The following is a 10,523-nucleotide window of genomic DNA, read 5'->3' as shown; positions in this document are numbered from 1 at the left end:
AAATCAGAACTTAAAGGATCAAACTGACCCCCAATACCTTAATAAAGGAAGTTTTGAGCAAGAAACCAAATATTTTATTTCTAACAAAAGTGGAGTTATTTTTTTTTTTTTCCGACGGATATTTTTATGTAATATGGAGTAAAATCTAAATTTTTGCGTAAATTTTTGCTTTTTTATAGGTAGTTGGCTAAGGTGCAAACCTAATGGAGCTTGTGCGCTGTTACCGAGCTCAAGCGATACTAACACCAACACATTGTATAAAGCCAATATTGATTCATTTTCAAACCCCATAATTCCAACATATTATTGGGTAGTATGAAGTGCTTGCAATGGTAGTCAAAGTTCCAGATTCCACTTCAAAGAATTTAGATTTGTGTGATACTTCAATCCATAACTGTAAGCTGCATGAAATAAGAACTAACCAACTCTCGACCAAAAAAAAGCAGCAGAGAAAATGCACCCTCAGTCCAGTTAGAACTTTGAAGCAGAAATATTGAACATATCAAAACAGTTTAAGAATAATGCAAGCAAAATGTTTTACTATCATTACAGGAAAAACGAGAAAACCGGTCAATCCACACCATAGCAGCTTATCGCCACACTAACACGCACCCTGTTTCCAGGCATTAGAAATCAGTCACATCAATGTACAGGTCGACCTCATATCGAATCAGCAACATTCATCGGCATTTCATCCCACACACGCACAAGTCGACCTCATATCAAATCAGCAACATTCATCGGCATTTCATCAATTTGGGTACTGTAATATTGCTCAATGTCTCTTAGAATCTTGATATCATCCTTCTTGACAAAGTTAATAGCAACACCCTGCAACATATACAATCACCATTAAGTAAACAAATAAAGTAAGGATAGCAGGAAGTGAATTAAAAAGACAACTGAATGAGCTTCACATGCACCATTAAGTAAACAATCTCTGTGTCACGAGTTAATTTCCCTCAAGCTCAGGGTCACAGATTCACAGCAGCTAAGCAGAGTTTAACATCAAGGTTTTAGAGCCAATTTTTCGTTGTTACTTATATGGTTAAGGTTCTTAGTGAAATTTTAGGCATTTTGGTACCATGGATATTTCTTACTTCTATTTGGGAAGTTGCAAAAGAGGATTGTTTGATTCAGAACAATCTTTCTGAGATATAGGTTGCATGCTGTCCAACCAGCAAACCCACCCACCACGCGCCCCCCTCCCCCCCTCCGGGCCTACTTATCCCTTATTGCTCAACTATGAAAATCTCAGTGAAAATATATTGCCCCACCAATCTCAGCCTAGCATGGATTGAATGGAAAGTTCAAATATAAAAGAAAAGACAAAAATTGCACAAAGATCCAAGGAAAAGTATCATAAGCGACCCTCAGTGTCACTAATTATCTAATGATATACTGGCTCACATGATCAGATTGCAATTCACTTGAGGTAAGACCTAGAGACCCTATTCACTATAAAATGCCAAGTGAAAAACCTCATACAAAACAAAGAAATAAGGGATTATTAACAATTCATCATATTGTCAAAATACACCATGAACACATATACACCATAATAAGTGGAGAATATTAATCAACAAACACAAGTATGCAATTTTTCTGTTAACCAATTGATATAAAACCACAGGTATCAAGTGCCTTTTCCCAAGAAGACAAAAATAGCTTTAATTCTCATTTTTCCTAAAATTGTAGATATAATCTATTAGGATTCCACAAAATAGGAAAACTACAGAAGTTAAGAAGATTGCGAATTGACTTTTCAAGTCAAGGAAAGTGATTTTGGGTATAATATAAGCACCGTAATTATAGTTATGTAATATAATTCTTAACATATTAGCAAATTTTGCTCTCCAACTTCAGATGAATGAAGACTTTCTCTCTTTTGGATGAGAGAGAGAGAGAGAGAGAGAGAGAGAGAGAAAGAGAGAGAGAGAGGGTGGGGGAGGACAAGCTAAACACTGAACAAACCTAAATAAACAAGGAAAGATTCAACATAACGCAAAGCATGCACATACCAGGGAAACTACAACAAGAACATCACAATTTGCTTACATCATCTAAACACAAGGTGTGATACTTGGAGAATGCCAACCATAATAACACCAAGAATAACTAATTTATAAGATGTAATATGATCAAGCTTAACTGTTAACAGATATCACATACCTTACGCCCAAAACGACCAGAGCGACCAATCCGATGAATATAAAGTTCACGATTATTAGGTAAATCGTAGTTGATTACCAATGAAACCTGAAGAAATTAACAAGTTAGTTAAAGCACAACTGAGGCAATATTTTTCCAAGAGCTATTAAAATATCTTAAGTGTACCTAATCAGTTATATAACCTTTAACATACTACATCATCCATTCAAAATTTTTTGCACATCACCCCCACCAATCGTATTTAAGTATAAGATAAAATTCACCAAAATAATCTTTGTGATAATTGTGACCCTCTAACCTTCTGTAATCACTCTTTAAAAACAAGGGATATCTGATATCTTGGGAAATCCAGTCATTCAACTTAAAATATAAGAAAATTCTTTTAGGACAACCAAAAGCAGTAAATGCGACTATTCCTTAAGACAGTGGGAGTAGAGGATAGTAAATAGTTGCAAATTTGAAAATACACAGTTGGCTAATAATAATGCTTCCTCCATTGTTTTAGTATTGCAACAATTGGAGCTCATCCCAACAGACAAAGCTATATCCATTAATATACTTAATTATTTTATAAGTAAGAATGATAAGGTTGGTATTTTAAAAGTATACATTGAGAAGAATTCAACAACACCACATGACAAAGTTTAAACTCAAGTATATATCGCAATAAATGATCAAAGGATAGTATGTGAGTAGTACCAAAACCCTATTTAAATTACCTTATTTTGGATGAAATTAAATTATTTAGATTGAACTTAAATTACTATTACTAATTCAAACTGATTTTCAATTATTAGTTTTTTTTTTTAATTATAAATGATTTTACTGATTTCCTTGGTTAGTTGCTGGTTTTTTTTTTTTAATGAATTAATATTTAGGGAATTAAAACTGATTTTTACTGAATATTAGTTTTTTGAAGTGATGAGAACAGGGCCTAGGTGTACAATTTATATAGGGCTCACACCAGCACAATATGGCTCTCTTTTTATCCCCTCAACACTCTTTTTAAACTCTCTTGAATTTAATTTGAATAACTTATTTTTGGTTCTCCCCACTTATGGGACTAAGGCTTTGATTGATTAATTTTTGGTTCCACTTTACACACCTTTTTTTTTCCCCTTCGCCCCACTTTTATTCAATCAACTATCTTGCTATGCTCAATTTTCTTGGCGAATGGTTCCTTATAACGATTCATGTTAGCCGCCCTTACACCATTTAAGGACTAAGGCTTTATTTTGTTGTTGTAGTTGGCAACCTTTGTAGTTCATTTCTTGTTTGTTTCTTTACCTATTAGCAGTAAAAAGTTATACTAGTTACTTAGTTAGGGTAATGGAGATGGCATCTCAACTATATTTCTATATCGAGAATGATAGTATGGCTGACTCAGACAACCGGCAGGACATAGGGTAATTAAGCTTGCACTAGTAGGTTTATCAAAGAAAAGAAATCCAAATTTGCCCATAAAGGAACCATTCATGATCAACATATGTAGAATCCAAATGGAAAACAGAGGATAATTAGCAACCTAGAAAACACAATGGAAACAAAGGAAATTCAAATATATGAATTAAAATCTAACAAACTCCAAGGATACGAACCATTAAAATTAATTTCGTGTAGCAAAATTGTTATGTAAAGCACCTTATAAGAGGGGAGGGGGGAGAGTAGAACTTAAACTTCAAACCAAGTATAGACATTTACCTGTTGGACATCAATTCCACGAGCCCAAACATCTGTCGTGATCAAAACACGAGTGTCGCCATCACGGAATTCTTTCATAATAGCATCTCGCTCTTTCTGGGGCATATCACCATGCATTGATGAAACAGTGAAGTTATTGTTTCTCATCTTCTCAGTCAGCCAATCCACCTATCACATGTTGAGAAAAATTCAATTAACTTAACCAGAACAAAATAGAGGAGATGCCATAGAAAACTGAGATAGCTGATTCAACAAAGTTAAATAAAAAATAACAGAGATCCTGTGAAGTGAATATGCAGTAATGCCTTCTTAATACTTTATTTCATTCTGCTTGCAATATCATCTTGTCTCACACCCTCACCCACCCCACACTCCATTTCATCCTAGGATTTATAGCCAGCTTTCTTAGCATCAACACAGCAGAATTAAAAACTAGTCATGATACTTATGAAGCACAGCAACAAAGAAAGAAGATGCTACAGATAACTGATTCAACAGAGAATAATACTCCGTAAAAAAAAAAAAAAAAAAAAAAAACCATTGATCCCGTGATGTGAATATGCAGTAACGCACTAACGCCACCCTAGTGCTTTATTTCGTTCTGCTTGCAACATGATCTTGTCTCACACCCCCACCCACCCCACACTCCATTTAATCCTATGATCTATCAGCTTTCTTAGCATTGACACAACAGATTCAGAAACTAGTCATAATTCTTATGAAGCACAGCAACCGAGAACTAGCAAAACATCAAAAACAAAAAAGTCACTTGCAACCAAGCTTGACAAACAAAGAATACATTAATGCCAGGTGATAAGTGAATCGAAGTCATTTATTGAGGGAATAACCGTATAATGAAAACCCCACCCCAAAAAATCAATCAATCAAATCAAAGCCTTAATCCCACAAGTGGGTGGCTACCCCAAAAAATAAATAAAAATTAAAATGAATATATTACCTTTCGCTTAGTGTTGCAAAAGATAACAGCTTGAGTAATTGTGAGGGTATCATAAAGATCACAAAGGGTATCAAACTTCCAATCTTCCTGCTCAACTGCAACGAAGAATTGCTTGATGCCCTGTCATTGTTGGTTGAATATAAGAATAAGGAAACTGTACCTGTTGTCTCATTTGCAAGATAAAAAAGGAGTAAGGTACTTACCTCTAAAGTCAATTCATCACGTTTCACGAGGATTTTAACAGGATCTGTCATAAATTTGTTCGTGATCTCCAGAATTTCATTGGGGAGGGTGGCAGAGATCAGCACAACCTACGAACAGCACAGACATATCGTATATTAATGACGTAGTACCATGTAAATTTAAACAAACATGAAATAATTACACCTATAAAAGCCAGTAAGAGAGCAATAAGGTTGTCTTGGTTTAGCATGACCATACGCCAAATACAAATTTTTTGACTATAATAAAGGAAGCAAAACATCATAACATCCTTCTCTTCACACCACATCCTCCATAACCAAAGAACATTACCTATCTGTTTTTGTCCTGCATATTTTCTGTTCCATTCTTTTCATATAACTAACTAGTAAATCAGCCAATTAGAACAAATATTTACAACAAAAAATTTATCATAATCTTTTAAGAGATCTTCCTTGCACAGGCAGCTTCATAAATTAGTAAAATGCAAACATTGGCACCCATAAACCAGACATTTAGAAACTTTGGGACCACCAAGGTCTATGGTGAAGATAAATTCTCTTGTAAATCATAGAATCAGGGTGACTGCATGAAAAAGCCTCTAACCCACTAAAGCAAGAACAATAGAAGGAAAATTAAGCCCAGACATCATTGTTTTTCCCTCTTATTATTTTCTTTGTGTGTGTGTGTGTGGGTGGGTGGGTGGGGGGAGGGGATGATACCTGAAGCTCTGGTGGAAGGTAACGATAGACATCATAAATTTGGTCCTTAAAACCTCTGCTCAACATCTCATCAGACTCATCCTGTAAAAAAAAGAAATAGTACCTGAGTTAACTAAACTAAATGACAACAATCCATTCAAAGCTCAAAAGCAGTAATATAATCTCCAATTATATAAGAGAATAAAATACTGATAAAAAAAAAGCACCAGTGACTTACAAGAATTAAGAGTTTGATGTTTCGGGTTCTCAGTGTTCTCCTCTTGATCATATCACACACTCTACCTGGGGTTCCAGAAACAACATGAACTCCATACTCCAATTTCCTGATATCCTCACCCACACTTTTCCCTCCGATGCATGCATGGGCTTGTATATTCATGTGGAGACCGATGGCCATTATAACTTTTTCTGTTTGCGAAGCCAGCTCCCGAGTAGGTGACACAATTAATGCTTGGACCCTAGAGAATAAAGGAAACATTACAAAGAAACATGAACCATGAAGCCAAAGAACATACAACTCTTACTAATCTCCACCAAGGTTACCAAAAAACAAGCAATAGAAAGAAAACAAGTTTATGAAAGATGGTATTAGATTCCCTTTCACCATCTGATCTAGAGTACTACTTTAACTACGTAACTCCACACAAACAACAAATAACTTCAGCAAATATAAGCTCCTTGTAATCTACTAGCTCTCTTGCAGTCCACCTGGTTGAATACACACCTTATCAGCCACTATATTCAGCACATATACACACACAACAGATAAAACCTTTCCACTCTATAATAAGGGAGTTACTATTTGACGAAATAAAAATACTCAGGGCAACATTATAAATGACCTATATACCCTTATAAATAATCCCTTCCCCCTAATTCAATCTACCTCATACACCACCATCTCCTTCACACTGTTCACCAAGCCGCCACCACCCACAACACCAACCTAAACGACAACAACCTCTTCACGACGACAGCAGCCCACCACGCAACACCGGCCGAGCTCGTCGGCTAGGGCCTAAACGACAACAACCTTTTCATGACGATAGCAGCCCACCATGCAACACGCAACACCGGCGAGGCTCCGCAAACCAGGGCAAGCGCGAGATAGACGCCACCACCGTCATGCCTTGTCAACGAAAGCAACTACGGGGGAAAACGCCGGTCACCGCGCTGGTAAGTTTTTTTGTTTTTTTTATTTTTGTTGTTGGTTACGAACGTCTGTCGGAGATGTCCTCGACGTGGTGGAGACATCTGTCTGAGATGTCCCTTCCACAATGGAGACATCTATCGGAGATGTCCCTTCCACGGTGGAGACACCTATCGGAGATGTCCCTACCATGGTAGAGACATCTACCTTTTGATGTCTCCACCATGTGGAGGACATTTTTTGTAGATGTTCTTCCATTGGTAAAGACAATGTGTCGGAGATGTCTCCACCTATGGTACATCTCCCTACAGATGTCCCTACCACAGTAGAGACATCTCGAGACATCTCCTACAAATGTCCACCGATATTATTTTTTTTAAGTTTTTAAAATTCTTTTTTTTTTTTAAATATTTCGAAAATAATTAGTCAAAATTAATGTTTTGCATCTAATTTGAATTTTCATAATTAGCCAAAATTAATAATTTTGCATCTAATATGTGTCGTCCTTAATTTGGTTTAATTATGCATAATTAAGCGTTCATTAATGTGGCGGTGTGGTGGTGGTGACGGTGGCTGGGGTATTAATGGTGGTGGCAGTGTAGGTGTTGTGGTGTGGTGGCATGAACTTGTGGTTTGAAGGTAAGTATGGGTGAGGATGTAATAACATTTGAAAGTAAGGGTATGAAAGTAATTAACATTGTCAACTTGAGTATATTTATTTCGTCAAATAGCAATTCGGTATAATAATGGTTGTTCAAAGTAGTCTAAAGGGTGAATAACAACTAGTTATGTGCAAGACAAGTCAGCATTTGAGAGGAGAAAACGAACGATTTTCCTCAATATTGTTGAAACAAAAATAAATTCCCATTATGCTTCGTTATAAAAAAAATTCCCAAAATACCGTTCATGCAGGATTGGTTTTCGGTTCAGCTTAAGACTGCTATGTTAGCGGTTTTGCAATTTCTTTTAATAAAGTCAAAGAGACCTGTTTTTATTAAAAGGCGATCTCTTTGAACTTGTCAGTGTAATTGACGACGCTCTCTTTTCTTGCTTTAGGCTAAGGCTTGTGAATTAACCGAAGACGCAAAGAGACCTATTATTAGTTAGAGGCGGTCTCTTTTCTAAAACCGCTAATGGTAATAGCGGTTTTAAGCTGAACAAAAAGAAAAAAATTAAAGGCCAACACCGATCCTACGTGGACAGTATCTAGGGAATTTGTTTTTAAACCAATGTATAATGGGAATCTATTTTTGTTTTAACAATATTGTGGGAAATCGTTTGGAGAAAACTCAAATAACATAGATCGACAAGAAAATGAGAAACGAAAGGACAGTAGCTCCAAGCCTCCAACTACGATTAAGATAGCATAAAAAGGTTGCACATGAAGAATGTATAAAACTAGACAATAAGGATATCCATAAATTTGAAAGAGAGTATAACAAATTCACAATAGGGGAAAAAGTGCTGAGGCAAAATGGAAGTTTGAAATGCAAAGTGGATCCAAGGTAAGAGCTTTTCATTACAATGGCAAATTAGTGGGACAGTAGTTTACTAGTTTCAATAAGGAAGGTCATTAAGGTACGAAAAAACTGCAACCTTGCTCAAGAGACAAAAGAAAGAAATTCAGGCTATTGGTTCGTATAATTTCGCAGAACTCATGACTCATTCAACTGCCCCCTTGGAGACATGGTTGAAAACTGACATTGCCAGGTTACCTCTATCCTTCCTATCGCATAGAACCAGCTTACAAATGCAAACTTTTACCCATAATTTCCAACCCTACCCCGTTAAGGAAAAAGTCGAGAGAAGGTAAGCAAATGAATGAGCCCTACAACAGATTAGCAGCAACTCTTTGTTTCATGCTCTGCAACTCTACCTCAGCCATGCTTGGGAAGAGTAGAAAATAGGATTAATCTTCCTAATCCACGCGCTTGCTCAAAGGCAATACAATTGACCACAGCATTAGTAACAACTTGTCCTCTCCCTTTATACTTATCCCATAAGGAGGAAAACACTGCACCTCATCATTCAAGCTCGTAAATTTACGCCCCTTTCTTCTTTGTCAACTAATTCCCAATGACAAACAGCCGTATAACACATCAAAAAGCATCTCGAGTTCTCAGCCCAAAGTCAATTGAAAAGACAGTATAAACCAGCTAATTCCATTTTGTTACAATCACAACCTTTTCCAAAACTTAACTCCTGTTACCTTCTTCCTAAACACTTCTTTTCACCAAACCTCATCGTCCTAAGCAAATTAACCCACTTTAATAAACCCACCTCGCCTTTCTGACACACTTGGAAATTAAGGATAAACATCAAGCGAACCCTAATTTCCAAATCTTTAACCTCACCTCAAACTTAATCAAGCAATTCATCAAAATCAACAAAAAAAAAACCCTTTTTCCCCAACCCTAATTTTCTCAAAACCACTAAAATCCCAATCAAAACAAACCCCAGAAAAATTAAACCAAACAATCACAAAATCCAACTATCAAAACCCTAAAAAAACCAATTACAACAAAAATAAAAAAATAAAATAAAAAATCCACATACTCTCGAGTAGAAGTATCAACCATCTGACAAACAGCGAGAGAAATCATGGAAGTTTTCCCAGTACCAGACTGAGCTTGCGCAATAACATCACGACCCTGAATAATCGGCATAACAGCACGCTGTTGAATAGCAGAAGGCTTCTCGAAACCATAAGCATAGATCCCACGTAAAAGGTCGTCTTTAATCCCCATTCTTTCGAAGCTTGTTACAGGTTCAATACCTTCTGTTGCTTCGAACTGTAGCTTTTCATCATCGGTTAGGTTTCTTCTTCCTCTATTTGCCGGAACTACTGAACCTGACGCCATCGTTGCCGCCTTCGAAAGGTTGTTCTTTTGCTGCGGGTAGAGATTTTCTTGGGTTTTTCTCTCTCTCCCCTTTTGGCTCGTTGTTAGCTGTTTCTGCCTGTGTTTATTTTTTTATTTTTTTTTGAATTAATTAATTGTTTGTGTAATTGTGTGTATTAAATAGGGCGAACTTAAGTAGAGGTGATCATGGGTCGGACTCGCTGGGCTTTGTCCGAAAAATTGACCCATTTTGAGCCAAGTTTACAGACCTGGTCGGAAAAGTTGTGCTCAAATTCTAATAAGTAATAGCTAGTCTCGAAACTAGCTATATAATTATAGTCTCTTGCTAGAAATGACACCGGTTAATTGCTTCAACAATAATGAGACGCGCGCATGACGTTTGCTCGTCACATTATGTCAAATCAAACATAATTACTTCTTTTAAAAAATAAATAAATAAATAAAAATAAAAAATCCCATTTTTCACTTTTAAAAGCAGTTATACCAATTTTCTCTCTCTAACCGTCACTTTTTCTCTCTAACCATCATTCTCTCTCTCTCTCTCTATTTCCTCTCAAAACCACCATAATCAAACTTCTAAAAATTAGAGATCAAAATTGTATGCATAAACATGGATATTCGAGATGAAATTAGAGGAGCATCTAAAGAATATGAAAATCGACCTTGGAAGAAACGATAATTTTACAATTTCCTTTGTACCAGTAGCATATTTGTTAAATTACAAGCTAGATTTTTTTTAGCAATTTTATTTGATTATG

At 36.2% G+C, this 10,523-nt stretch overlaps 1 protein-coding gene across 1 annotated transcript; it reads right to left on the bottom strand.

The window, feature by feature from the left end:
• Positions 1-440: 440 nt before the first annotated feature.
• LOC110716979 (eukaryotic initiation factor 4A-3) lies at positions 441-9,918 on the bottom strand. The gene is made up of 8 exons (XM_021895625.1): positions 9,461-9,918; positions 5,972-6,212; positions 5,755-5,835; positions 5,035-5,142; positions 4,832-4,951; positions 3,874-4,041; positions 2,173-2,259; positions 441-831 (listed from the first exon to the last, which is right to left on the bottom strand). The coding sequence occupies exons 1-8, from the start codon at positions 9,763-9,765 to the stop codon at positions 718-720; spliced, it is 1,224 nt and encodes a 407-aa protein (XP_021751317.1). The 5' UTR covers positions 9,766-9,918; the 3' UTR covers positions 441-717.
• Between the last annotated feature and the right edge of the window lie 605 nt (positions 9,919-10,523).

Source organism: Chenopodium quinoa, unplaced genomic scaffold (assembly GCF_001683475.1).
Source record: "Chenopodium quinoa cultivar QQ74 unplaced genomic scaffold, ASM168347v1, whole genome shotgun sequence".
Lineage (NCBI taxonomy): Eukaryota > Viridiplantae > Streptophyta > Magnoliopsida > Caryophyllales > Amaranthaceae > Chenopodium > Chenopodium quinoa.
The sequence above is the reverse complement of the archived record's forward strand: the minus strand, read 5'-3'. Positions and strand labels throughout refer to the sequence as shown.